The sequence below is a fragment of the Ictalurus furcatus genome, chromosome 23 (genome assembly GCF_023375685.1).
Source record: "Ictalurus furcatus strain D&B chromosome 23, Billie_1.0, whole genome shotgun sequence".
NCBI classification, from domain to species: Eukaryota; Metazoa; Chordata; class Actinopteri; order Siluriformes; family Ictaluridae; genus Ictalurus; species Ictalurus furcatus.
Genome location: NC_071277.1, coordinates 2,529,851 through 2,556,723, shown reverse-complemented (window position 1 = coordinate 2,556,723; position 26,873 = coordinate 2,529,851). Strand labels below are relative to the sequence as shown.

Below are 26,873 nucleotides of genomic sequence, written 5' to 3'. Positions count from 1 at the left end.
TGGCTAGCTAGCAAAATGTGCCTTGTGTGTGTGGGGAGTCTTCGGTTCTGCTTACACACCATAACTAGTCTAGTTTCCCTTGAATTCACTCTGTTGTCACACTTTATTATGAAATTATTTATAAAGTTGTTTTTTTTTTAATGTGTTACAAATAATGGATGGGTATGTCACCAAGAGGGATATAATGTGTGTTCGTTTCACTTTAATCCATTTACAGTAAAGTCTTTTTCACATCCGGATTTGGATGCAAGTGAATCTTTTGGCCTTTTGTTCGAGAAGGTTCAGCCCCTCCCTCTCAGGGCCTCGACTCCACAAGTTCTTTCTGTATTTATTATAACTATATTTATTATGGATATATGTATTGTCTGACATGAGAAACGCGCTTGTCTTTTTGGAGACAGGAGGGGGGAAAAAAAGCAGCGACAACATGCGCTATGTCAATAATAAATGCTATGGCGTTAGCCCCTGACGGCGGTGTGAGTACTGAGTTCGGCCCCGCCCTCCCAGCGCCGCACTGGCCCGCCCTGCTCACACAAACTCCCCGCCTGAGCTCTGCCCGAGTCTGGGGAAAGCGTACGGCCTGGAGGCGGTGTGTGAAAAAGGTAGGCCGCTGCACAACCATATACGCTAAACACTTCCATCAACCGCTGAACACTCAGTAGCGCGTGGATTGCACGGTTTTATATCGGTGGAGAAGTTCGCGCATTTTCTCTCGTTTTACCAGTTTATAGGATTAGGAGCGTTATGACAGCTAGGCCTTTGTTAGCATCAAGTCAAAGGCCTCCGGAGGCCTCATCTAGGCCGCTATTGCAATCACACAATCGAAGTCCAAAATGTATTTAAAGACTTCGTTATAATTCATAAACAGACCACAGACACGCTTTCCAACCTAGTATTTTGGTTTTAAAGTACGTTTTATGCATGTTTATTGATCATTTTTATTAATCCAATATGGCGGTAAGCATAAAAATGGGCGTGTTTATCTTAGAAATCTGCGGTGGGTTTTTTTGTTTTGTTTTGTTTTTTCTAACTTCACCAGTGTTCCGGCAAATCCCGCCTTCTGTAATATGATTGGCCAGTGGTATTCCGAGTTCTAGATTGTTATTGGTAGATGCAAAGACGCTGCTCGTGTGAATGGCATACTAACCAATAGCGCAAAAGACGGGATTTTGTCGGAATATGGGTATGGAAAATATTAAACCCGCGGTAGCAGAGAGCGCCATTTCCGCGGTTGTCAATGCGTCGCCACCAGGCCACGCCCCTTGTTTTTAAACATCCTCATCATGAAGAAACTTGTATAGTCTATAAGAGGAAAATATTTCTTTTCTTTTCTTTTTTTTTCTTCTTCCTTTTTTGTCTCAAAGTGTGTATTGAGTGTTTTTTTTTATAATTTATAACATTGCTAAATTTGGTCCTGTGTGAAACCATGGATAAATTTCTCAAAGTAATTCTATAATCCATTAGTATATAACACATATATATATATATATATATATATATATATATATATATATATATATATATTTTTTTTTTTTTTTTTTGAATGAATAAGAAAGTGATTTCTTTTGTTACTTTCCATATTTTTTTTCCGAGCAAAATTGTCAGATGTACATTCTGTAGGCTCTGAAAAGGTTTTTTAAAAAAGATTCATCCTTTGTAGATGAAGAGTTTGGATTGTCATGTTTTCTTTGGTGTTATGCGCTGGCAGGAGTTCAAATATTATGCCGATGACCAAGGGGGTCGATGGATGAAGATGTGACGACCCTCTCTCCCCATTCCCACCAGCCCAAGATCATCTTCCATGGGTCAGGTAAATATAGAGTACTGTGTATGTCTGAAGAAAAACAACCTGTTGCACACATTATCCACCTCTGTGCTGTTACGAGTCTACACATTCATCCACCACGTTTACCTACCAGCAGCTGACTACATTCCCCTAATCCAAAAGTGAACAACGGAACATTAATATTTGACCAATAATGATATTTTAGCACTGTATGTGTCCTGTGTGTGTGTGTTTCAGGTGGGGATGGTGAAGCCGAGGAGGATGAGGTGGCAGTGGAGCTACACGAGACGGTACTGGTCTCTGGAGTGGAGGATGATGGGATAGCGGTGCATGGTTTTTCCACAGATGAACTGGTTATCCAGGATGCCATGGGAGATGTCGTGGCTGAGTATGTACAGGACGACGATGAGGAGGAGGATGAGGAAGGCCTAAGCACCATCGCTGTGGGGACATGCGTGATGTCACCGGGGATAGCTCTGGAGGACGTGCTCAATTCCTCTCAGGTGCAGGAGGACCCGGATGGGTGTGAAAACTACCTCATGATTTCCTGTGAGTGGTCACATTTTATCAAGGTGCCATCGATGCATGTATGCCATATTGCGGGTTTATCAAAATAAATATTTGCACGATGCTGTAAACTAAAAGATATCAGCTTCCGTGATTCGTTAGCAATGCTAAAGAAGCCACTACGACCCAGTGATGCATGTGAAGAAAGTGGTTATTTTTATCCCACACTTACCTTTGTCCTTTGTTTTTCCCAGTGGAAGAACCTGGGAAGATTGTGTCGGATGATGACGCTAAGGTTACAACTGAGGGCACTTTAGAGGAGCAGGACGACGGCGAAAAGGACGACGATGAGGGTCAAGAGGTCATCAAGGTTTATATCCTGAAGGCTGATTCAGGAGATGACGACCTGGGTGAGACAGGCTTTAGTCCATGCTAGGGATGGGTACGATTGATGTGGGTCCCTTAGCGCATGCCAATATTTCCATTCAGAGAGCCCAGGCTCCTTTGTCATTTCTGTTGCGTATGTGTTCTGCAGGTGGCACTGTGGACATTGGAGACGCTGACATTGAAGTGGACGAAAGTGTGGAGTTGATGGATCCGTCTGCACTCAGTGATAAAATGGTCCTTATGCCTGTTGGAGAAGCCAGTCAGAATCAGGAAGACATTAGTGAGTCTTTCCATGCTGACTTCTGTTTTTATGAACAGTCCCGTCTGAAAGTATTGGAACAGCAATTCCAGTTCTTTTGTTTTTGTACACTGGAGACATTTGGGTTTGATATCAAAAAGAAGGAATAGAAGACATTAGACCAGAATTTCTGCTTTCATTTCTAACATTACATCTCGCCGTGTTAAGCAACTTCGAACATAACACCTTTAGTGTCAGAACAGCCGAAGTTTTGGGTGAGCAATTGTATTGGGACAGATAGTCTTGACATAAATAACACTTAATATTTGTTTGCATATCGCTTGCTTGCACTAACTCCATCAGTGACTCACTGACATGACCAAACTTCTTTTGCATTCTTCTTTTGTGATGCTTTTTTCCAGGCTTGAACAGCAGCTTCTTTCAGTTGTTGTTTGTTTTGGGGAGGTTTCTCGTTTTAGTCTCCTCTTCAAGAGGTGAAATTCTGATCAGTTTGGTGATTGACTTGGCCAGTCTCAAACGTTCCACTTTTTCCCCATTGATAAGTCCTTTGTTGTGTTGGCAGTGTGTTTTGGAGCATTGTCTTGCTGCATGATGAAGGTCCTCCCAATTAGATTGGATGCATTTCTCTGTAAATTGGTAGACAGAATGTTTCTGAATTCATCCTGCTGCTACCATCGAGTTACATCGTCAATGAAGATTAGTGCGCCTGTTCCAGAAGCAGCCATGCGAGCCCAATCCATAACACTACCTCCAGCGTGCTTCACCGATGAGCTTGTATGTTTTGGATCATGAGCAACTCCTTGCTTTCTCCACACTTTGGCATTTCCATCACTTTGCAAATCTGACCTTTGGATTCTTACTGCCGAGGAGTGGTTTGCATCTTGTGGTATGGCCTCTACATTTCTGCTCTCGAAGTGATCTTCAAACAGTGGGTTGTGATGCCTTCAACGCTGCCCAGTGGAGGTTGTTGGTGATGTCATTGACTGTTGTTTTTGGGATTTACCTCAGCTCTCACAATGTTTGTCATCAATTTCTGTTGTTTTCCTTGGCTGACCTGTTCCATGTCTGGTTGTTAGTACACCTGTGGCTTCTTTCTTTTTGAGGACTTTCAAAACCGTTGTATTGCCCATGCCCAGTGTTTGTGCAATGGCTCTGATTGATTTTCCCTTCAAAATGGTAAATGGTCTGCACTTATGTAGCACGTTTTAACCTTGTGGTTCTGCAAAGCGCTTTACACTGTTTCTCATTCACACACACACACACACACACACTCGCACGTGCAAGGTGCTAGCAACTCGGGGTTCGGTGTCTTGCCCAAGGACACTTCGGCACGTGGGCCGGGAATCGAACCGCCGACCCTACAATTAGAGGGTATCCTGCTCTACCACCTGAGCCACAGCTACCCAAAAATGGCTAGCTTTTCTCCCATAGACAGCACTCTGCTCTTCATGTTGCTTCATCCTTTTTAACAAAAAATCCAGTCTTTACGTTCAAAATCCAGGGCTCAAACCAAGAGTCGACATTCTGTTTAAACAGTCAGTCTAACAGGGTAAACCTGGGCAAGAAGAAAACACCCTGCCAGTCACGTGTGCCAGTGTTTCTGATCATTTTAAAAACGGGTGGCTTTGAGCAAAATGTGCCACGTTCGAAGTTGTTTCATGTAAACATCAGAAAACGTTCTCAGATCGAAACGTCTTTGGCGTATAGTAAAAACAACAGAGTTGATCATGGCGTTTCAATACTTTTGGAGGGGACTGTAGCTGCTGTTGTGGTAACGGGTGAAACTGGTATCTGAACGTGCATTTGTTTCTTCACAGATGTGGCTAAGATAACTGATGAAGTGTACATGGAGGTGGTGGTGGGCGGTGAGGAGCCCGCCAATCACCAGCGGCCGTTTGATAACACCTCACTTAGCAAGGACTTCATGCCTGTAGCTTGGGCAGCTGCTTATGGTAAGTTCTAGACTATAGAGAAAAGCGACCCTGTTTCATAGCGGATACAAAAACACGTGGTACGTTTAAATAGCTCTTGTGAATTGTTGCCATTGAGTGATTTAAGTCATGTGACCGCTGGGCTATGGACACCAAGCGTGAGCTAGCTAGTGACTGAGGCTAACAGTAATCATTTTTCACTTCTAGGAAAAGATTCCGTGCAACTAATATTACACTAGAATTACGCTGTACGAGCAAAACCTGCAGGTGTTCTGCCATATTTATAATTGCCAACGTTTGGAATTATTTTCAAAAACACACCAGTTAGTTTGTTTCTGCCTCATATATTCCCTCAGATCATGGTGTAACGTCACGTAAAGCTTTTTCCGACCGATAGATTTCACATTTGAACCTGTTCTCAGGTGGGCAGGAGGCCGAGAGCTGTGAGAACAGGAACGGAGCGGCCAGCGCAGTGTTGCACGTCGAAGAGTCGGACATCATGGAGAAAATCAACCACCAGCGAATCAAAAGCAAGAACAGGAAACACACAGAGACGCGTCACATCCAGACAGGTACTGCAGAATTGATTTGGACGTGTTCAGAGAGTTTCTCGACCTCGACCTTGGAGCAGATGAGGGTTAAGGGCCTCGCTCAAGGGCCCAACAGTGGCGGACTGGCAGTGCTAGGATTCGAACTCGCAACCTTCCGATCAGAAGTCCAACGTATTAACCACTGAGCTTCCCACCTCCCACTTTATCCATGTTTATCCCACCTAATGCCCCATCCTTATTGGAAGAGGAAGACCTAGTGTAGCCTGAATGAGCTGCGTAGACAACAGTTATCACAATAAGTTAGCAAACTATTTAGCTAACTGAAAATGCAGTTACGCTACAGTTTTGATTTTAGCCATCTAGCATGAATTAGCTACAGAACACATTGGGACCGTTGTCCCTAGATGACGCACCCGTGCATTTTATTTGTCAGTGCGATGGTTTATCTGGGCCGGCTGCGTACGTTTGACGGACAAGCGTTTGTCACTTCCTGTTTGAAAAGCCATTGACTCGGTGGCTAACAATCCTAGACTGCTTTGCATTCTAACAAGTTCTCTTTGTATTTTCCTCATCAGCAATTATCATCGGTCCATATGGACAGCCTCTCACAGTGTATCCATGCATGCTGTGCGGAAAGAAATTCAAATCGCGAGGTTTTCTGAAGCGCCACACCAAGAACCATCACCAGGATGTCGTAAACAAGAAGAAGTACCAGTGTACAGACTGTGACTTCACCACCAACAAGAAAGCCAGCCTCCACAATCACATGGAGATCCACACGATGAGCAGCAAGAGCGCACCTTTCGAGTGCGAGGTGTGCGGCAAAGAGTTCCACCAGCAGGTGGCGTTCTTGTCTCACCGACACCAACACCATTACAGAGAGCCGAAGCTGCAGATTCCACCGGCCACCGCCACCAAAATGCACGGCTGCAAGTTCTGCGATTACGAGACGGCCGAGCAAGGACTCCTTAACCGGCACTTGCTGGCCGTACACAGTAAAAACTTCCCTCACATCTGCGTGGAGTGCGGGAAGGGCTTCCGGCACCCTTCGGAGCTCAAGAAGCACATGAGGACTCACACCGGGGAAAAGCCGTACTCGTGCCTGTACTGCAGCTACAAATCGGCCGACTCTTCCAACCTGAAGACGCACGTGAAGACCAAGCACAGCAAAGAGACGCCGCACAAGTGCGAGCGCTGCTTCCAGACCTTCGCCGATCCCGAGGAGCTTCAGCAGCACGCGCTCGCGCACGAGGAGGAAGCCAAGAGCCACCAGTGCGTGCACTGCGAGCATCGCAGCTCCAACTCCAGCGACCTGAAGCGCCACGTCATTTCCGTTCACACTAAAGAATACCCGCATAAGTGCGGCACGTGTGGGAAAGGCTTCCACCGGCCCTCCGAGCTCAAAAAGCACTCGGCCGCTCACAAGGCCAAAAAACTGCACCATTGTCGCCATTGCAGCTTCAGGATCGGAGATCCGTTCGTGCTCAGCCGCCACATCCTGTCTGTCCACACCAAAGAAACGCAACAGCAAACGCCGTTCTCGGACAAAAAAGGCCTGAAGAAGGCGTTTGTCCTGGGTGCTCACGGAGGGAAAAAGGTTTTGGCCAAAGTGCACAGGGAGCGGAGGGTGTATCAGTGTCAGTATTGTGATTACAGCACAGGAGATGCCTCTGGCTTTAAGAGACACGTCATTTCCATCCACACCAAGGATTACCCACACCGCTGCGATTTCTGCTCCAAGGGCTTCCGCAGGCCATCGGAGAAAAACCAGCACATTGCACGCCATCACAAAGACATGATGGCATCTGTGTGATGTCAGGCAACCTGACTGGAGTGTATGGGGTGTGCGATATGGCAAAAAAAAAAAGTAAAAAAAAAAAGCACATCATAATTTTTAGTTTCAGAGATATTTGGCTAACAGCATAACTGTAAAATTGAGTTGAACTTTTTTTTTTAATTCAGTGTTTAAAAAAAATGAGGCTATTTTTCCCATGAGGGTAAATTAAACAATTGGTTCTAGGAACCGATTTTAACCTCCAATCAGCGACCTGCGCTTGGTCGAGTAGTGACCGACATGTTAAAAAAACCATAATGATGTCATTTATCATGATCTTGATGTGCCATGTTGTCGCATCGCACGCCCTTCGAGTCCTCTCTTTTATCGGCTTCTTGTTCATTCGCATCGATCATGCTAACGCCAAGAACACGTCTACTGTAGAGATAGCGTCCTAACATTGTCACCATGTCGTCCCCCTTCTCCACTGTCACTGTGTTCCATTTCCTAATCGTTATATTCTGCCGCTTCGTTCTGTCGGAGTGTGTGTGTGTGTGTGTGTGTGTGTGTGTGTGTGACGCTGGGTATGAAATTCTCAGACGGTAATATTAGCACAACAGTGTATTAGAAGTCGGTAACGGAATACACACGCCCGCCACAATTGTAGGGTATGGAATTAAATTTGCGTATCGCAAAGTATCGGACGGAATTTTTTTAACAAACGAACAAAAATATACAGTGAGAAAGATGAGGGACTCGGGGGGGGGGGGGGGGGGCAAAAATGTATAACTTGGTCTTCAAATGAGCGGCGTTCTTCGTTGAGAGTTTTCTAAACTTCGTTTTCTCTCATCACCGTTAATGAATGCGCCGCTAGCGTTTTCGCGTACGCTTTCAAAGTATTTGTTTACGTTCTGGGACTGAACTCTCGTGTGGGCGGGGCTTAACAGCGATTTACTGTCATTGGCTAGTGAGATTTGGATCGGTAGCTCGGGTGTCCAGCCGAGGAGGAGGACGATGGCGACGCCGCCGCTCCGTACCTCTCCCGAGAGCTCATCTCGAAAAGACAGTCGTATGAGACTACCCAAACCTCAAATATCGATTACAGACTAATATACCGACTAAGTCATTTCCACTACGAAGTACAAACACTATAACTCTACAGAGAACATCTTCCAGAACGCTCTCCAAAATTCACAACAACAAAATCTATACTTCCTGGTCAGGGAACTATCGATCCAAACCTCACTAGCCAATGAGAGTAAATCGCTGTCAAGCCCCGCCCACACGAGAGGTTTGCACCAGGACGGCGAACGTACACTTGCGGAGCGTAAACGAAAACTCTGCCAGCGTATTCATAAAGCGTGATTAACGAAAAGGAAGCTTAGAAAGCGGTTAACGAAGAGCGTGTGTGTGTGTGTGTGTGTGTGTGTGTGTGTGTGTGTGTGTGTGTGCGCACCACAGAAGGGAATTTTGACATTTCCCAGCACTGAGGAAAGAACAGAATTGATTATGAAATGTGATGCAAAACTTTTTAAAAAAATAAGATCACGAGTTCGATCTGAGAGGGGAGGGACGGGGTACTCTCTCTCTCTCTCTCTCTCTCTCTCTCTCTCCCCTGTCAATCATAGCGACACTGGCCAATCACAGTTCTGTGTGAGTGGGGGGAAGGAAAAAAAAAAAAAAGTGTTTTTTTTTTTGTTTTGTTTTTTTTAATGTTGAATATTTATTAATGAAATTCAACAACTTTCACTGTGTCAGTAAGCCTGCTGTTCTTTTTTTTAGTAGCTGGAAATACGCAGGAATTCTTTTGTTTGCTGAACGCACATACACTACAGATGAGGTGGAGATTAGCGTGAAACATGCCTTTAATCACTTTGGATTCACATTCTCATCAAACCCTTGTCGAATTATTTAAAAGTCTGGTATGAAATAACCAGCCTTGGGAGACGTGAGTCCTCACGCTGCGTAAGGCAGTCTCCCCGGGGTACTGACGATCGTCTGAGGCGTCTGTGCTAAACGTCGTGTTATATAACAGCCGTGCCTGTCGAACACACTGCCGACAGAAGGAGGTCGCGAATTTGATTTGAATTCATTCAGTTTGATGATTATGTTCATGGTCTGGCGTCGTTTTTTTTTTTGTTTGTTTGTTTTAAAGGAACATTCTCGCCGTTTTAAAACCCTCACGCTTGCATTTTCTGTTAAATTATAAAGAGGGGTTTCTTGCACAACTTCCAATTCGTAGCCTGACTGATCCGGCGTAAAACGAATTCTATACTAGCTTTGTTTATGCTATAAATGTTATAATTAAATCCAGAGTATCATTGAATCACGAGCAGCCCTGTGAGCTCTTCACGTGTTAAAATGTCTCCATTTCAGGAATCGGTCTACATGTCGCATTTCATCTGCTCTTGATGGGTTGAAAACTTCAGCTCAGATTCAGTACCATGCAGTCTTTCAGGACGATATTGTAATGATCCTGACGGTCGGTATGATATTGGTGCGTTCCAGGCCCGCACATGCAGGATCCATTACCTTACGTTAAACCCAACACGCCAGAAAAAACTGCTTTGGATGTATTATGCAACGACACCAGCTTCACCACAGATGCAGGAAATCTTCTGAACACGAGGATTTATCATAGAAGCTTGGCACCATTTACTCTAATTTGTCTGTATTTATGTAGCCCGTTCATATTGGAATCATGACTGTGTTTAAATTTGGCAGTTTTCAGCTGTGTGTGTGTGTGTGTGTGTGTGTGTGTGTGTGTGTGTGGGGCTTGTGTCTGAGAGACGTTTTGTTGTAAAACCATTAACGAATGACTAAACAAACTACACGCGAGATATAAAGTATTTATATCACAATAAACTTCTCACAGTTCATAAGGTTGTCATGACACATCAGCTTGACATGTCTTAACTAAGAGCCCTTAGGAGAGATGTGTCCTTTATTCTACCTATCTATTCTGCCTACTTCTGAAACAGATTTTAAGTGCAGAATCATCTCGTTAAGGGGACTGGACACGGTGTCGTGACCGGAAACCTTTCGAGGAAAGATGCACACGATTCTCGCAAAAAAATCTTAACGTATAACTTTGAATCGGTATATTCTGAAAGACGTTGTGTACATATAGAACTTTTGTAAATACAGAATTATTAAAAAACATTTAGACGATTTCGTGTCTGATATTTCAGTTTTCTGTGTCGCAAGATCCAGCGCACCACTTTTGAATGCATTTCAGTTTGACATCAGATATCACAAAAAAAACCGTCAGCGTCTGGATTCGTAGTGCAGGTCCGTTTTAATAGACTACCGTACATACAGGATTTCACAGTGGGGTTTTGTGTTGTTTGTTTGTTTATTTAATTATTTATTTATTTATTTATTTGCGAGGCAATTCGCCGAGTTTGAAGGTGTTGATTAATTTTCTAGAACAGCAGCTCTGACGGTCGTCCCGGCTGTAGTCCAACTAACGTGTTTTATATCATTTTAATACGTTATCGTTTCTGTAGTAACAATTCTTTCATATGTTGGACACTCGAACACGATGTAAGCTTAATAAGAAATGGGTTAAAGACGTTTCATTTAAGAAAGAAAACCATTTATTCACGCACGGCGAAGCTTTCTCCGGCCACGCCGTTCACCGCAGGAAAGTCTTCAGAACGGACGAGTTTCCATCTTTCTCCGTGGTGCTGAATCACTGCGGGTTTTGTTTCTGAAGGTGTGAGGATGCGGTTACGTGAGAAACAGTTAAATATATCTACGTTCATCTCGCTGACGGTTTTTTAACGACGGGGCTTCCAATCGAGGCGAGTTTTAATCCATGCACAGTAAAAGTACCGCGAGACTGAATATCCACCCACTGACCAGAAACAAGCGTACGATTGTTGTCGGATGAATAGAGAGCGTCGCGATTAAACGCAAGAAGAAGCAATACGGGTTCTAGGTCCCCAAACCGGTTCTGCTTAGAAACCCTTTTCGAAAAGAGCTAAAAACCTCTTCTTCTGTTTTTTCTGCTTATGTTAAAATGTTATATATTTTCCATATAACATATTCTATATAATAATATTTTTAAATTAAATCCGTTAAAGGACAACCTTTTTTTTTAAATACAACCGAGTCACCTTGCTCACGTAAACTATGTGGCCAAAAGTATGTGGACACCTGAGCATAACACCGTAACGTAGCACGAACGAAGAACGATGTCTTTGTATGCTGTAGCATTAAGATTTCCCTTCACTGGAACTAAGAGGCGCAGACCTGTGCCAGCGTGACAATGCGTCTGTGCACAAAGCGAGGTCCGTGACGACGTGGGGCGGCTGTGGATCAGGCGGTAGAGCGGGTTGTGCGCCAGTCGTAGGGTTGGCGGATCGATTCTCGGCCCGCGTGATTCCACATACCGAAGTGTCCTTGGGTGAGACGCTGAACCCCGAGTTGCTCCCGATGGCGAGTTAGCGCCTTGCATGGCAGCTCTGCTACCATTGGTGTGTGTGTGAATGGGTGAATGAGACACAGTGTTACGCGCTTTGGATAAAAGCGCTATATAAGTGCACGCCATTTACATGGTTTGCAAAGTTGGAGTGGAAGATCTTGAGCGTCCTGCACAGAGTCCTGACCTCAATCGAACACCCCAGGCCTCCTGTCCCAACATCACTGCCCAACCTCAACCCCCACAGCCACGCTCTAAAATCTAGTGGAAAAACCTTCCCAGAAATGCCAACGGTTTTGGAATGGGCTGTTCAGTGGCCAGGTGTTCACATACTTTTGATCATATATCTCCGTATCAGAGATATCAGATAAAGAGACCATTGTAGCAAGCTGAATTTTGCACAGTTAAAGTCTCACATTTATGCCCAGGAAGACCGTCATGTCTAACCTCAGCATTGCCATATTACTAAAGTTTGAAGAAAATGTCCATTTTATCCACAAAATCCTCCTCTAAGATGAATAAAATCCCACAAAAAGCAAGTCACAGAAATGATGAGTTTGATCATCTTTATTATTTCAACCACATGTCTGAGATTTTTTGCTCATGGTTATGGATGAAGCCGTCATATCCACAGACCTCTCTCAGAAAGACCGTTCTGCTCAGGTCATTACTGTAACAGAGAAAATAAAAGACTATTTAAGACTATTTAACTATTACCTGGCCCCCATGTCTTATCTCCATTTACTAATCTCTAAGTCTCATACAGGTTGAACTGTCCTTTCTACTCATGATTATAGGTACGGTAACGACAGAAAAACGTCGCTCTTACCGAGCGTGTGATCCTTGTCCGCAGACTGACAAAACCCTGGGAATGACATCGAGTGAAGATGAAAAGATTCAAGTCACTGTGAAAAGCTTTCTTATCCAGTCAGATAATTCCCTTACCGTAAGTGGGAAACTGGAAAACAACATCCAAGCCCAGGTCCTGTTTCCTCGCTATGTCCTCAAATTTATCCACAATCGCTTCGGCGATCTCTGGGGTGCGTCCTTTAACACACAGAGCGTTTAATTAAGCTCTTATCTACTCCATAGTGCACCAATATACACGAACCGGCACCACTTGTACGTTTACTTTTGCAGTTGGGTAAAAACCAAAAAAGAAAAGGTTATTTATGTGGAAATGGCTTTGTGACGTACCATAGAGTTTCAAGGTACGGTTTTTCATCCTCTTGTAGAGTAAAATGGCGTAGGAGTTGTAGTCAGTGTCTACAATGAGGATCTCAGAGTTCTTCGCTTGTATTTTTCCTATAGTGAAGATACAAAGAACACTCGGCTTAATATAAAATCAATTCTGTAAAACAACAACTCTTAATAAAAAAAAAAAAAAGAAGTAAAAAATAATAATTGTGCAGCTATAAAATGACATGCATGGCTATAAAATGTTGAATTATTATTATTATTATTATTATTATTTTTACATTTGTTCCCTATGAAGAGCTCTACATGAGAAAGATGTTTATGAAATATAAAACATTGAAATATATAGATATAAATATATATATTTGTGTGTATGTATATATATATATATATATATATATATATATACAGTGAGGGAAAAAAGTATTTGATCCCCTGCTGATTTTGTACGTTTGCCCACTGACAAAGAAATGATCAGTCTATAATTTTAATGGTAGATTTATTTGAACAGTGAGAGACAGAATAACAACAAAAAAATCCAGAAAAACGCACATAAAAAATGTTATAAATTGATTTGCATTTTAATGAGGGAAATAAGTATTTGACCCCTCTGCAAAACATGACTTAGTACTTGGTTTAAAAACCCTTGTTGGCAATCACAGAGGTCAGACGTTTCTTGTAGTTGGCCACCAGGTTTGCACACATCTCAGGAGGGATTTTGTCCCACTCCTCTTTGCAGATCTTCTCCAAATCATTAAGGTTTCGAGGCTGACGTTTGGCAACTCGAACCTTCAGCTCTCTCCACAGATTTTCTATGGGATTAAGGTCTGGAGACTGCCTAGGTCACTCCAGGACCTTAATGTGCTTCTTCTTGAGCCACTCCTTTGTTGCCTTGGCCATGTGTTTTGGGTCATTGTCATGCTGGAATATCCATCCACGACCCATTTTCAATGCCCTGGCTGAGGGAAGGAGGTTTTCACCCAAGATTTGACGGTACATGGCCCCGTCCATCGTCCCTTTGATGCGGTGAAGTTGTCCTGTCCCCTTAGCAGAAAAAAAACCCCAAAGCATAATGTTTCCACCTCCATGTTTGACGGTGGGGATGGTGTTCCAGGGGTCATAGGCAGCATTCCTCCTCCTCCAAACACGGCGAGTTGAGTTGATGCCAAAGAGCTCCATTTTGGTCTCATCTGACCTCAACGCTTTCACCCAGTTGTCCTCAGAATCATTCAGATGTTCATTGGCAAACTTCAGACGGGCATGTATATGTGTTTTCTTGAGCAGCGGACCTTGCGCGCGCTGCAGGATTTCAGTCCTTCACGGCGTAGTGTGTTACCAATTGTTTTCTTGGTGACTATGGTCCCAGCTGCCTTGAGATCATTGACAAGATCCTCCCGTGTAGTTCTGGGCTGATTCCTCACTGTTCTCATGATCAATGCAACTCCACGAGGTGAGATCTTGCATGGAACCCCAGGCCGAGGGAGATTGACAGTTCTTTTGTGCTTCTTCCATTTGCGAATAATCGCACCAACTGTTGTCCCCTTCTCACCAAGCTGCTTGGCAATGGTCTTGTAGCCCATTCCAGACTTGTGTAGGTCTACAGTCTTGTCCCTGACATCCTTGGAGAGCTCTTTGGTCTTGGCCATGGTGGAGAGTTTGGAATATGACTGATTGATTGCTTCTGTGGACAGGTGTCTTTTATACAGGTAACAAACTGATATTAGGAGCACTCCCTTTAAGAGTGTGCTCCTAATCTCAGCTCGTTACCTGTATAAAAGACACCTGGGAGCCAGAAATCTTTCTGATTGAGAGGGGGTCAAATACTTTTTTCCCTCATTAAAATGCAAATTAATTTATAACATTTTTGACATGCGTTTTTCTGGATTTTCTTGTTGTTCTTCTGTCTCTCACTGTTCAAATACAACTACCATTAAAATTATAGACTGATCATTTCTTTGTCAGTGGGCAAACGTACAAAATCAGCAGGGGATCAAATACTTTTTTCCCTCACTGTATATATATATATATATATATATATATATATATATATATATAAATTATTAACATGAGTAAGACTCAATATTTGAGGAGGAGAAATTATTCTCTAATGATGAAAAAAATTTCACACTAAACGGCATTTAAATAGTAATTCAGGGTGTTATGTATATTGTATGGTATCTTTAAGAAGTATTCACAGTTCATGATTTCTTCTATTCTAACATATTATATACCCCCTTTAATCCATCCATCCATCCATCTTCTATACCGCTTATCCTTCTTCAGGGTCGAGGGGGAACCTGGAGCCTATCCCAGGGAGCATCGGGAACAAGGCGGGGTACACCCTGGACGGGGTGCCAGTCCATCGCAGGACATTTTTATTCAATTTCTACAAATTCTAGTTTTAATAATGGTAATGGTAACGGTAATAATGTACTCTATGTGTAATATGGATAATGGTCTAGTGTGTGGTTCTGATGAACATTTTCACCTTTGATGAATAATGATTGTTTTTCATTTTATACGTCTTACTTTTTGATATTATCAGTATGCAATGATAACGCAGTTTAAATGTAACAATTCAGACTTAGTGGAGCAAAATAAACATCTCTCGGCACTCGTGTTTATGAAAACCTTCTCACTGGGGCATATATTGAGCACAGGAGTGTGTTTGCCAGGGCCTAGGAGACTTTGGGCCGACTTTGGGTCCGAAACATAGGTAACGTGTTTTGGGAAAGATCTTTCTGGTATGTAACCAGTGGAGGACTGAACCTTGAAGGGACAACACCTGGATATGCACATGAAGCTTCAATAATAACGATTTGTCTTCTCCAGGTTTGTGCCTGCTTGTATCTTTATTAAGGAGAACAATACTTCACAATCCATTACCTTTCAGTAGGAGTTGGCCCACATTCTTTGTGGTCTCGTACTGCTGTTTGATCTCCCAACACTGAAAATTGCTAACAAAAGATGGAAAGAGCTTATAAAGTATTCTGCTTTTCACATAAGAAGTATGTTATACTCCAATTTGGATTTTAAGACACAAACAACATATCAATCTTTAGATTAAAATGAACAGACTGAGTAGTGTTACATGATTCAATTTTTACTCAAAAAAAAAAAACCCAAAACAAACATAGACTTGAGACCTTCTATGTTTGTGCTTGATTATTATATAAAGATTCCTGCCAGTTTCTGTCAATAGCCACTCTCTATATAAGAACAAATAAACCATGTGGGGATATAGTTATGAATTGAAGTATAACATCTGCACTTGGTAAAGAAAACAACCCAGTAACACTTTCATATGCAGCCCTTGTGAATTCTTGAATCTGACAGCAGCTCTGAGCAGTAATTAAAAATCGCCTTTTATATGAATAAGCATAAACGCTTTCTAATTCTAATTTGTTATCATTTGTATTGTGCAAAAAATGGACTAAACAAACAAGTTGATATTTTATAAAAAAAAAAAAAAAGGAAAAGTATCTAATTATTGATTATGGTCTTTTCTATACGGAGACATCTATTGAACATTTACAGAAGGAGGCTCCAGTGTCCACACTTTGGTTTCCCACCATGGGATTGTCTGCAGCACAGCAGTTTCTCTGTAGCATGACAAGCTGCATTCTTTCTTGTTTTGTTTTTGGAGGGAACATCTGTTTACAGCTGCACTAATGGTTATAAGACTACTTTGGCAAGCTGCTGTGGTGTATGAGGTGTAAAACACTCGGGGACAAGGGTTCAGGAAAGTTTCAGGTAGAAGCCCAGAGTAAGACCTTCAGTATGCCTTAGAAAGTATAGACAATATTCATATATTTCAACACTGAATAACTAACGTGGCTGACTGGTAAGGGTCCTGCAGAGCTAATGTGGTAAAGCAGCGGTAAAGCAGTCTGAAAACAGTTTTGTGGGGAGTCTGGAACCTATTACAGGGGACAACATGGACGGGGTGCCAACCCGCCGCAGGGCACAATCACACACACACACACACACACACTCACACACCCAGTGACACAATACGGACAGTTTGGAATTGCCAATCAGCCTACAATGCATGTGTTTGGACTGGGGAAGGAAACCTCCAAAACCTTACATGTGGAACATCCATGAAACAAGTTAGCTCCTGTTTCACTTAAATTATAGCAGCTATAAACAGTCCCTCAGCCTCAATTTTCCCCCTCAGCCTCTATCTCTTCAAGGTTCCAGTCTCTTGAAGTCAAAAAAACTCATAGCTTGTCATGTTAACAAACCACAAAGTGCAAAGACTTTCTCATTTTGGAAAATTTTTACAGCTTTACCTCTGATAACAAAGTGCTGATACTGGAGACTCCTTCCAAAAATGCATTACTATAGAAATGATCATGTATTAGAACAAGCACATTAATATAAACATTGCAACTGGGACTGCTGTTATAGAAAGAGATGATGTTATAGAAACACTTTCTATTATTATTATTATTATTATTATTATTAATGCAGGACTCACTGTTTGGTGAAGGTGCTCACTTTGATTGGGGCTTTGGGCGAGACGGGTGCAGTCAGAGTTATGACAGTGCCCTCCACCTTATAACCGTGCTCTAAAAGGTACTTACATCTCGACGCCACACTTAGCAAGTACCACTGTCCACTCATCTGGGACAGAAAATCTATTTTATTAAATCAGTCTTTGATGGCGTATAGTTTTTTTTTTTTTTTTTTGATACATTGTTTAAAAACAATGTCATGCAGCCAAAACATTTTTTCAAGCCTGCAGTCTTCTCAAATGTCTGCATATCTGCACACACATATTCACATGGAATGGAGAAAGCGGAGGTTTCGAACTGTTCAACGGAAAATGATACATGAAATGAAATGACAGATTTTATCAAATCATACCTTACTGATATCAACGTTCTGAGCTGGAGCAAACTCCTCAATGAGCTTTTTATCTGGTTTTGGTTTTGGTTTTGGCTTGGCTCGAGTTCGTCTTCCGTCCGCCGGTTCCCAGAGACTAAAGCCCAACAACAACACCAGAGACAAATACACGCACATACGCACCATACCTGCGCACATATTCACCTTTTCATTTATAACACAATAAAGACACAGGCTTTCTCTCTAGCTCTGAACTACAAGCACTTCTAGGACGTTTGATAGTTGGCTTTCCTGTTTGCTATTGCCTGTGTGTGTTTGTATGTTTCTCAACTAAGATGTCCAGCATTGACACATGGACAAACCAAACAGTGAGTTTATCATTAACATGGCTTTACTGGAAAAAGACCCCTAAAATCTCATTCCTACCCCCACACACTCCGCTACCATGTGTTACAGTCAACCTGTAACCATCAATTCCAATTTCATTACATATTCATGATATCATACTATCATTATACGATCATTACTTTTATATATATATATATATATATATATATATATATATATATATATATATATATATAAAACTCGGCTTGTAGTGAATTGAATTGCAGTGAATTGCTCCTGCCAAATGGCTGTAAACACTTAATTTAAATCAGGCTTGCAAAATACCATGATTTGTAAATAGATTTGCTCTTGGTTGGCTAATTTTGATTACGCAAATTGATATTTGGGTCAAAATGTGTTTTTTTCAGTACTTACAGTACAATAACATTATGTATGAGATCAGTTTATGTGTTACAAAATAGGCTCGGTGGCGTCAGTGGCAAATGTGGTACCCCTAGTGGTGGAAAACGCATGTGTAACTGTACTGTTACTGAACTTAACTCTTTACTGCATGAATTTTAAATTCATTTTAAAAAAAAAAGTTTTTATGGATTTTTATTACTTGAATTGGTTCAACTAATAAAAATGGATTTTAAAAAAACTGAACAAAAATTTTTAGGGGGTAGTTGGTAAGTTGTTCCTGTATGGAAACAATGTGCAATGGTGGAATTCTTGACTATAAGTTGTAGAGTTTTTTGCCACCTAGTAAGCATGTAAAAGTTATATCTTCTAGAAAGGAATTACAGTTGCAACGAGTACGTGGATGGATTTACACACGCAAAATGCATACAGCAATTCGATCCAAACATGTTTTGGGTGTATTATCTTGAATTCTTAATTCTTTCTCTTGAGATATAAAATGTACTAAATAAGGTGCCAAATTTACAACAGTTTTTCTTACTTTCAATGTGACAGAATGTACATATACTATTAGAGAGGCCTATTGTCTTTTTTGCTGTGTAGATCTGTTTCAATTCATGAACGCACATAACACAGTTCCATGATCGCATGTCGTCGCCATATGGCAACAATGACATTTTTCCACTTAACAGAATTCTCAAAATATATCAACTTGTTTACATGACAAAAACATTGATGTTAACTTATCTCAGATAGTGTTTTCATTTTTTTTTTTTTCCCCCTTTAAGCAGTTTTACCTAAATATTGAAAATGTAATAACAATTTTGAGAGCTGTTCGATGATGACGTTCACCATGCCATGAGATCTGGCCATGTCACGTGGCATTTTTTTGCTAGGTGAAAGTTAAAGTTAAAGGAAAATAGTTTTGTATTCAGATCAAATGAATGGGTATGTGATTGTGCCCTGCTATGGATTGGCACCCCGTCCTGGGGTAGGGGTACCCTGCCTAGGATAGGCTCCAGGTTCCCCACGACCCTACAGGATAAGTGGTATAGAAAATGGATGGATGGATGGATGGATGGATGCACACAGAGAGTAACCGAGCACAGGATTGAAATAGGGACCTGTGAAGCAGCTACCCACTTAGTGACTATACCATCTTCCAAAAAAACCTTATTGCGTCGAGTGTTTCGATGTTTGTTTTCCTATTGGAAACTGAGTTATGGAAGAGCCCATACATCCAATGCAGACAGCCAATCAGACCGGAACTTTCAACATCCTTAAGCTTGTGGATCAGAAAAATGTACAAAAGACCGCAGAAGCTCTGTGGGCTGCGAGTGGTGCATCCGCAGACATACTGTATACCAAGGAAGATGAATACTGTATTGTTTTCTTAAGCAAATAATAAGAATAACAAGAAGATAATACAATTTATTGCAGTAGTTTAATGTTGAGTTTAATGTAATGTTATGTTGATACTTAGCTTTATTTTAAAATTTGTAGGCAACTCAGGACCCGGAGAAATCACAGCCCATTAAATACCATTACTGGAGCAGAACAAAAAAAGGCTACAACTGTAAATGTAATTCTAACCTGTTGTCCACTTTCACTGTTATATACATCATTTTCCAGTCCGTCAACAGCAGCCATGCTGGAAAACGGTTGTGAGACAAGTCTAGTGACCCGTGATGACTTCCATTTTTCCTACATAAAGCAGTACCAGGGTCTTTTAGACAAAAAGTTTACGACAGACATATTCTGACTGATTTATGACAAAAAAAAATATAACATGAGATCTAGAACATTCCAACATGCATTTGTTCTTTGAATGACTTCTGACAGAGCCAGTAAAGTACAAATTAATTATGTATAAACAGAAAACGACGACATTAAACCATTCAGACTGAAGCACACACTTGTTCTCGGATGTCAGCAAATCGGTTCTCCACGGTTCATTCAAACTCGGTTTGAACACTTGCAGCTTGAATATCTGGCTGGGAAATGAGAAATGTGTTCGCCTACGAGATTGAATTAGGCTTCTCTAGGCTTGAAGTTCAGAGCTGCACTGTTTATACAGAATCTCTGGCCTGTTGGATCCGGGCCATCATCGAACACATGGCCGAGATGGCCATCACACTGCCGGAACAAAAAGAAGAAAGGGGATGACGTTAAATTCTGTATAAGAGCAGCACTGTTCAGCTATTCGCTGAAGGAAATTGTTAAAACATTGTTCAAGCCTTTACTCCATATGGCAACAATAAATGTATCTCAAATGTTTCGATAGTAATACAAAACTACTATTTTCCTTTAACTTTAACGTCGGCGTAACAAAAAATTCCATTTCACATGACCAGGAAGTGCTCTTTGTACTTCCTTTTCTGCAGTCACATGGCACGGTGAAGGTGATCATCGGAGGGCTCTTAACTTTTTATTCTGTTCACAATATTTAGACAAAACTACTTAAAAGAAAAAAATTCAACACAATCTGAGATAAGGTAAAATATATATATTTTGTAGTTTACAGTGCCCTAAACTAATATTGGCACCCTTGGTGAATATGAGTAAAGAAGGCTGTGAAAATGTGTCTTTATTGTTTAACCTGTTGATCATTTGTTCAAAAAAAAATTCACACAAATACTCCGCTCTCATGGAGATCAAACAATTGCAAACACAACGCAGGCTTATCAAAAAACAAATTCTTTGTTAAATATATACGTGCCGCAATTATTGTGCACCCCTATGAATTCATATGAGGAAAATATATTTGAAGTATATTCCCATCGATATTTTACATTTTTTTAGTACACCTGGGTGGCTAGGAACAGGAAATTGTTCAGCCATGACTTCCTGTTTCACAGGGGTATAAATACGAGGTAACACATAGGCCAAATTCCCTTAGTCATTCATAACACTGGGTAAGACCAAGGAACATGTGAATTAATGCATATTTACTTAGACAAAGTCTCATTAGCATTAATAACGGTAATGTTTTTGAAAAATAAAATCCAATACAAAAAAAAAACTTAACAGATCAGTAAACAACTGACGGAAAAACGTTACAATGTACAAAGAAACAATGGAACCACACCATTTTCTCTTATTTTAAAATTTAAAAATATATATATATTTCAAAAGGGGCGTGAAACCTGGAAATAAATCTATAAAATAACGTTGTCATATAATCATTATGCAATAATTATATAAATATTATTGTTTATTAGTGGTAGATACTATATAATTATATAACTATTGCAGAAATCTGTATGACAGTGTACTGTCTTATTATTGTCATCTTACTCCTAACAATTATTTAATTGAACACTAGTCATAGCTTTTGTCATGCAACGTGTATTAAAGTCCCTGTTTCAGTCACTTGCCTGTTTGCAGATGACTTCCGTTCCCGGGCTTCCTAACGAGTTATCGGGTCTACGGATAATGTTGGCATGACTCTCGTCCCTCTCCCACGTCCCATGAGCCTCAAAGAAAGATGGCCACCCTGTTCCAGAGTCGTATTTTGATTCAGAGCTGTGAGAGACAGCGGGATAGAACTCGTAATTTTAGTAAAGATTATTTCTTAGTTACAAACGAAATATACACCAACAGGTATACGCTAACACTGGCGTCTTCGCTTACTCTGTGTAGACTGAGGTACTAGTTTGGTGATTCCATGATTGCAGTGCCACTTGTGTCTGACTGATACATTTACAAATATGTGATTAAGGTGTGACACGTACACACCTTAATCACACTGTTAACGTCGTGTGAGAGTTTTCACCGCATTGTGCGACAGGACACGTACACACACGGCAGCGCTCGACCGTTTTACGACAAACAAGAGAGCACGGCTGCGTACGAAACCACGTACTTACATTCTATATAGTAGGTGTAATACATGTATGTAGGTAAGTACGCGGTTTGGGACGCGGCCCACGGCTTCAAGCGGTCGTCTATTTGCACGTACAGCGCGGCAAATAATTAACCGCACTTGAAGCGTTCGTAAATTTAAAAATGAAACACCCAAATCTGTACACGGTACCGTAACGAAGACCAACTGTATGTCGATACGTGAAATTCTGGAGGGAACGTCGGACGGCGTGGCGTGGTGACGTAATGACGTGTGCCGTTAATCGATCTATCTTCTATAACGTGTAAAACGGGACCATGAAAGGAATATTCTAAAAGCGACTCATGTACACACCTTAATCAGAATATTGTCTTATTCAGAATAAGGTCAATAATTAGATTATCGCTGTCCGTATAAACGTAGTCAGTGAGCACTATTTTCAGGGGTAGAAATTCATCGGAATCAATATCCTGTAGGTAAAGAAGGCCGTTCTTGAGTGGACTGTCCTTTTTACGTGAATGATTCTCACTCGTGTTACCTGAAGAGTGGTGTATCGCAGCACACACAGTGGTACATGCCCACATCATTACAGTTCAGATAGATTCCACTGAACGGCTGGGAGAAAAGCGAAACGAAACAGATCAGAATCATGGCTGATTAATGAATAAATACGATAGGATGATAAATATGTATGCTATGTTTACGCTACTAGTTTCACCTCAGATGGCTCATGTACAGTATGCCAGTCTGTCTTTAACACACACTTACCACCTCAGTGCCTTTCTCTCTAGTGACTACATACTGTTCTGGAGTTAGTTTCTTCTTCCAGTCCACACACTCATCATAACGTGTCAAAGAAAGAAGATCTGCAAAAGGGTAAAGAAGCAATTTATGAAGATTTTTTGAATACGTATAGAATATAGCATGCTGTAACTTTTATATGGAACTGCAACTTATTAAAATATAATGATCTGAGTAAATAAATATATCGGTACTACAGTACCGTGCAAAAGTTTTTTTGTTTGTTTGTTTGTTTTTTTATTACAAACTTTGTTATAGATTTTTAGCTTATGACTTCTACATTATAGTGAGTACAAAAACCTTTTAGATTTCCAAAATTAAATGTTACAGAAAAATGTTTGTATGTCAGTAAAGAAAGCAGCATATTACAAAAGAGACCACTTTTCAGACAAAAAAATAAATAAATAAATAAATAAAAACATAATGTAGTTTTGCTGCAAAAATAAGAAGCATGTGCAGAGTCTCCAGAAGAAGTGTGTCTGGTTCTGGAAGATGCTCAATAAAATTTACAGCTCATTTCTGTATAAAACTGCACCATAAATTCACCCCAGACTACAATTTTTTTTTCTTTTTTAAACTAAAAATATGTAACATATACTTATTTAAATCTTAAGTTGATTATCTACTCGTGAAGGAAAACAATCAGCCAAATGAATAGTTTAATTTACAGAAAGATAAAATGCTTCGCCCATTAGAACACATAAAATGGGCACCAATACTTTTACCCTCATCAAGAAGTCAAGATTAAATAAGGGAAACATCCCCAATCTGACATTTCCCACCCCTTTCCTGGTAAATTAGTGTGAAATGTCCTGAATTTGTGACTAGCTTTCATATCCGATGACACAATATCACTCGCCTGTCTCATGTTCAATACAAACTCGGATTTTCCACTTATATATTTAGCTTCTCCGTTTCTTAAAAACAGCAAAATCTACTGTAGGGAAACTTGTCTGCAAACTCAATTTAAAAGATTTCATCCTAAAATCGCATTTTGTAAAATACTGTGTGTCTAAATCAATATGATCAATGTTCTGTAACCTAGAGAAAGAAGGAATAACACTTGAGCATCCTTTTGGCAATCTAGAGGCCGCTGGGGTAACTGCAACATAACTCACTGAAGAATATTATGTGACATTAATTGTGCTGCACATCCAGGGTTTCCATACATTCCAGGGCCCCATTACTGATTAAACCCATGGTTGAGTGGCAAGAAAGTACACGGGGCGGCTGTGGATCAGGTGGTAGAGCGGGTTGTCCACGAATCGTAGGGTTGGAGGTTCGATTCCCGGCCCGCACGACTACACATGCCGAAGTGTCCTTGGGCAACACACTGAACCCCTACTACCACTGGTGTGTGAATGGGTGAATGAGACACAGTGTAAAGTGCTATATTATAGCATCATTTGAAGCATGTACAATTTGTCCTGAAATAAGAAAACAAACTATTTTTAAACATGTGAAGTGATGATGTCAAGGATTGTATATATGAAGGTAAATGATCGCAATCCGAGGGAGTCTTATACATAAGTGCTTTCTTTCCAATTACTTTTATAACTGTAGGAATGGAAAATAATTATTGTGTAGAATGCCTCAGTTGATTTATTGAGGAATATGGTACCGAAAACTGTTAATGACAAGGATAGTTAAAATGTACACGTTTGAAGATGAATTGCAGCCAGTGACTATACTGTACCTTCTTATATTAAGTTGAGACCATTTAAGTAGGATATACATTATACAGCGATGAGAATTACATGTATTAAACAAACAATAACAAACCTACAGAGATTACTGTATGCTGTACTGAGAGATCAAAGGTTAGTTTTAGATGCATTTTGATAAACAACATCGGTATAGTCAAAAAATGGTAATATACAATAAGTCATGAGGCAAGTTTCTTGCGAACATTAAATGTGAAGAAGTTTTTAGATTGATATAACACACCAGTTCCGACTTTAATTTTGTGAAGTATGTCATCATTATGAGGTTTAAAAATAGTTCAGAATCAAGCCATAATACCAAATATTTCGTTTGATCAGCTCTATACAGCTACGTACCATCACAACACATTATTATTTGATTATTAGATCTTGTTTTAAGAATGTTTGGTAGCAAAAACCATGATATGAGATTTTGTTTTATTGAGTAGTAATTTATTAGATTAAAAGCCAATTTGGTAAAGCATTAAAATCCAGTATTACAGTATTAAAAGCTAGTAAATAAGATTCGGAGGTATAAATTCCAGTATCATCTGCAGTATGGTAGTCTATAATCGGACAGAAGAAATAGAACAAAAATGACATCAAAGAGATGTTCTGAATAAAGAATATTGATGAGCAAAACCGGATTAATAGACTGTTTATGTAATAGATTCGTGAATTTATTATTAGATGAGCGCGACCAATTGTTTCCTGCAAGTTCACACCATGCATGGCCTTGGTGTTGACAGTGTTCTCACTCGTGAAAGGAACTTTGTACTTCAGATAATCATGTGCATTTTCTATCACACCTCTTTCATCCTGCTCTCAGGGTCACTGAGGACATTTTCAGGGATATGAGGACACGGACATGGTCGTCCAGGTCGATTTCGATAAAAATGAGACAACTGCTAGACATTACAGCGAATTATAGACTGTTGTAACATGATTGATAACATGAAAGTTACTTCTTACCTGTTGTTGTGCTTAGTGGTCGGTTTAGCACAGACCAACTCTTAGACAAAACCGATTGTGTGGAAGCTCCATTGTAAAGTACAGAAGAAAGTCGCACCAGGAGGCGTGCCATGTTTCCATGCAGACACTTCTACACCAGACCCAAGCTGAGTTAACGCTCAGTGAATGAAGTCAGTGGAAGTGAATTGAGTTCTTCACTGTTACGTGACCTACATTCCCTCCCTCATCCAACAACCAATGGTCAAAACCTTGTTTATTGCTGATAATGCTTGTAGGTCAGAGTTGATGAAAACTAACAGCGGTTTGCAGCTGTGCTGTGATGAAACTGACTCGGCCTAGACTAGCCGCTTACATTAATAATTAACACCATTTAATCGTTGTCACTTTTTAAAATCTTTTATCTCGTTTAGTTTCATCGATGCCGGACTTTAAAACGAGGTAACCTAAACAACCTAGTTATGTAAATAATAATAATAATAATGCATGAGTCCAATACACAATGTGTGTTAAAAGTTAGACGACAGTTTTTCTTTTAATAAAATCATTTCTGCACACATAACAAATACTTTCTTTTATAAATTATTTGGCATGCCGGCTGTCAGGTTAACGTTAACGTGTACATATTCCGCTACCGACTGTGCTACCAAGCGTCACTAGTTAGCTATTTATCAGTTAGTTATTAGTTAGTGAACGTGATCATTACGGCGCTGTACTTTTAGCTAAAGCAACGCAGCGAGACTTAGCCAAATACTCTAAACCATTACTGTCAAACCGCATGCTCTTGTGATGTGAAAACCTGTACCGCGAGATCACGATATGCTAGACAGACTGGGAAATATTCTTAGAGGCAAAGGCACGGCTCAAGATAAAAAGCACCAGCTGGCCTGCCTGGTGACCCAGTTGATCTACTCAGGAATGAATCAAACTAAAGCATTTAAGAGATAGATATATACCCAGCTAATCGCTAGGATGTCCTTCAGGAGATGTACATTATATGGGTAAAATTTTGTAGACACCTGACCATAACACAGATATGTGCTCTTTGAATGTCCCATTCCAGGATTGCTCCACGCTTCCAGGAAGGCTTTCCACTAGATTTTGGAACACCGCTGTGTTGATTTATCCATTCAGCCACCA

General features: G+C 40.7%; 3 protein-coding genes across 3 annotated transcripts; 1 reads left to right on the top strand and 2 right to left on the bottom strand.

The window, feature by feature from the left end:
• The first annotated feature begins 62 nt into the window (after positions 1–62).
• Positions 63–10,366, top strand: zfx (zinc finger protein X-linked). The gene is made up of 8 exons (XM_053611324.1): positions 63–602; positions 1,709–1,810; positions 2,024–2,335; positions 2,548–2,703; positions 2,829–2,960; positions 4,757–4,891; positions 5,293–5,442; positions 5,997–10,366. The coding sequence occupies exons 2-8, from the start codon at positions 1,744–1,746 to the stop codon at positions 7,232–7,234; spliced, it is 2,190 nt and encodes a 729-aa protein (XP_053467299.1). The 5' UTR covers positions 63–602; positions 1,709–1,743; the 3' UTR covers positions 7,235–10,366.
• Positions 10,367–12,173: 1,807 nt separating this feature from the next.
• Positions 12,174–18,084, bottom strand: c8g (complement component 8, gamma polypeptide). The gene is made up of 7 exons (XM_053611328.1): positions 17,691–18,084; positions 17,302–17,447; positions 15,705–15,775; positions 12,819–12,926; positions 12,567–12,668; positions 12,451–12,486; positions 12,174–12,291 (listed from the first exon to the last, which is right to left on the bottom strand). The coding sequence occupies exons 1-7, from the start codon at positions 17,865–17,867 to the stop codon at positions 12,281–12,283; spliced, it is 651 nt and encodes a 216-aa protein (XP_053467303.1). The 5' UTR covers positions 17,868–18,084; the 3' UTR covers positions 12,174–12,280.
• A 1,757-nt stretch (positions 18,085–19,841) lies between these two features.
• msrb2 (methionine sulfoxide reductase B2) lies at positions 19,842–25,927 on the bottom strand. The gene is made up of 5 exons (XM_053611323.1): positions 25,737–25,927; positions 23,029–23,126; positions 22,799–22,875; positions 21,794–21,941; positions 19,842–20,552 (listed from the first exon to the last, which is right to left on the bottom strand). Exons 1-5 carry the CDS (start codon positions 25,846–25,848, stop codon positions 20,448–20,450), a joined length of 540 nt encoding a protein of 179 aa, XP_053467298.1. The 5' UTR covers positions 25,849–25,927; the 3' UTR covers positions 19,842–20,447.
• Between the last annotated feature and the right edge of the window lie 946 nt (positions 25,928–26,873).

Coding starts and splice junctions, on each gene's coding strand:
- zfx (XM_053611324.1), top strand. CDS start 1,744: ATGGATGAAGATGTGACGACCCTCTCTCCCCATTCCCACCAGCCCAAG. Junction 2,336..2,547: donor AAACTACCTCATGATTTCCT/GTGAGTGGTCAC, acceptor TGTTTTTCCCAG/TGGAAGAACCTGGGAAGATT. Junction 2,704..2,828: donor TTCAGGAGATGACGACCTGG/GTGAGACAGGCT, acceptor TGTGTTCTGCAG/GTGGCACTGTGGACATTGGA.
- c8g (XM_053611328.1), bottom strand. CDS start 17,867: ATGTGCGCAGGTATGGTGCGTATGTGCGTGTATTTGTCTCTGGTGTTG. Junction 17,448..17,690: donor AGAACGTTGATATCAGTAAG/GTATGATTTGAT, acceptor TTTCTGTCCCAG/ATGAGTGGACAGTGGTACTT. Junction 15,776..17,301: donor GTGAGCACCTTCACCAAACA/GTGAGTCCTGCA, acceptor ATCTTTTGTTAG/CAATTTTCAGTGTTGGGAGA.
- msrb2 (XM_053611323.1), bottom strand. CDS start 25,848: ATGGCACGCCTCCTGGTGCGACTTTCTTCTGTACTTTACAATGGAGCT. Junction 23,127..25,736: donor ACCACTAAGCACAACAACAG/GTAAGAAGTAAC, acceptor ACCCTTTTGCAG/ATCTTCTTTCTTTGACACGT. Junction 21,942..22,798: donor TGCGATACACCACTCTTCAG/GTAACACGAGTG, acceptor TGTCTCTCACAG/CTCTGAATCAAAATACGACT.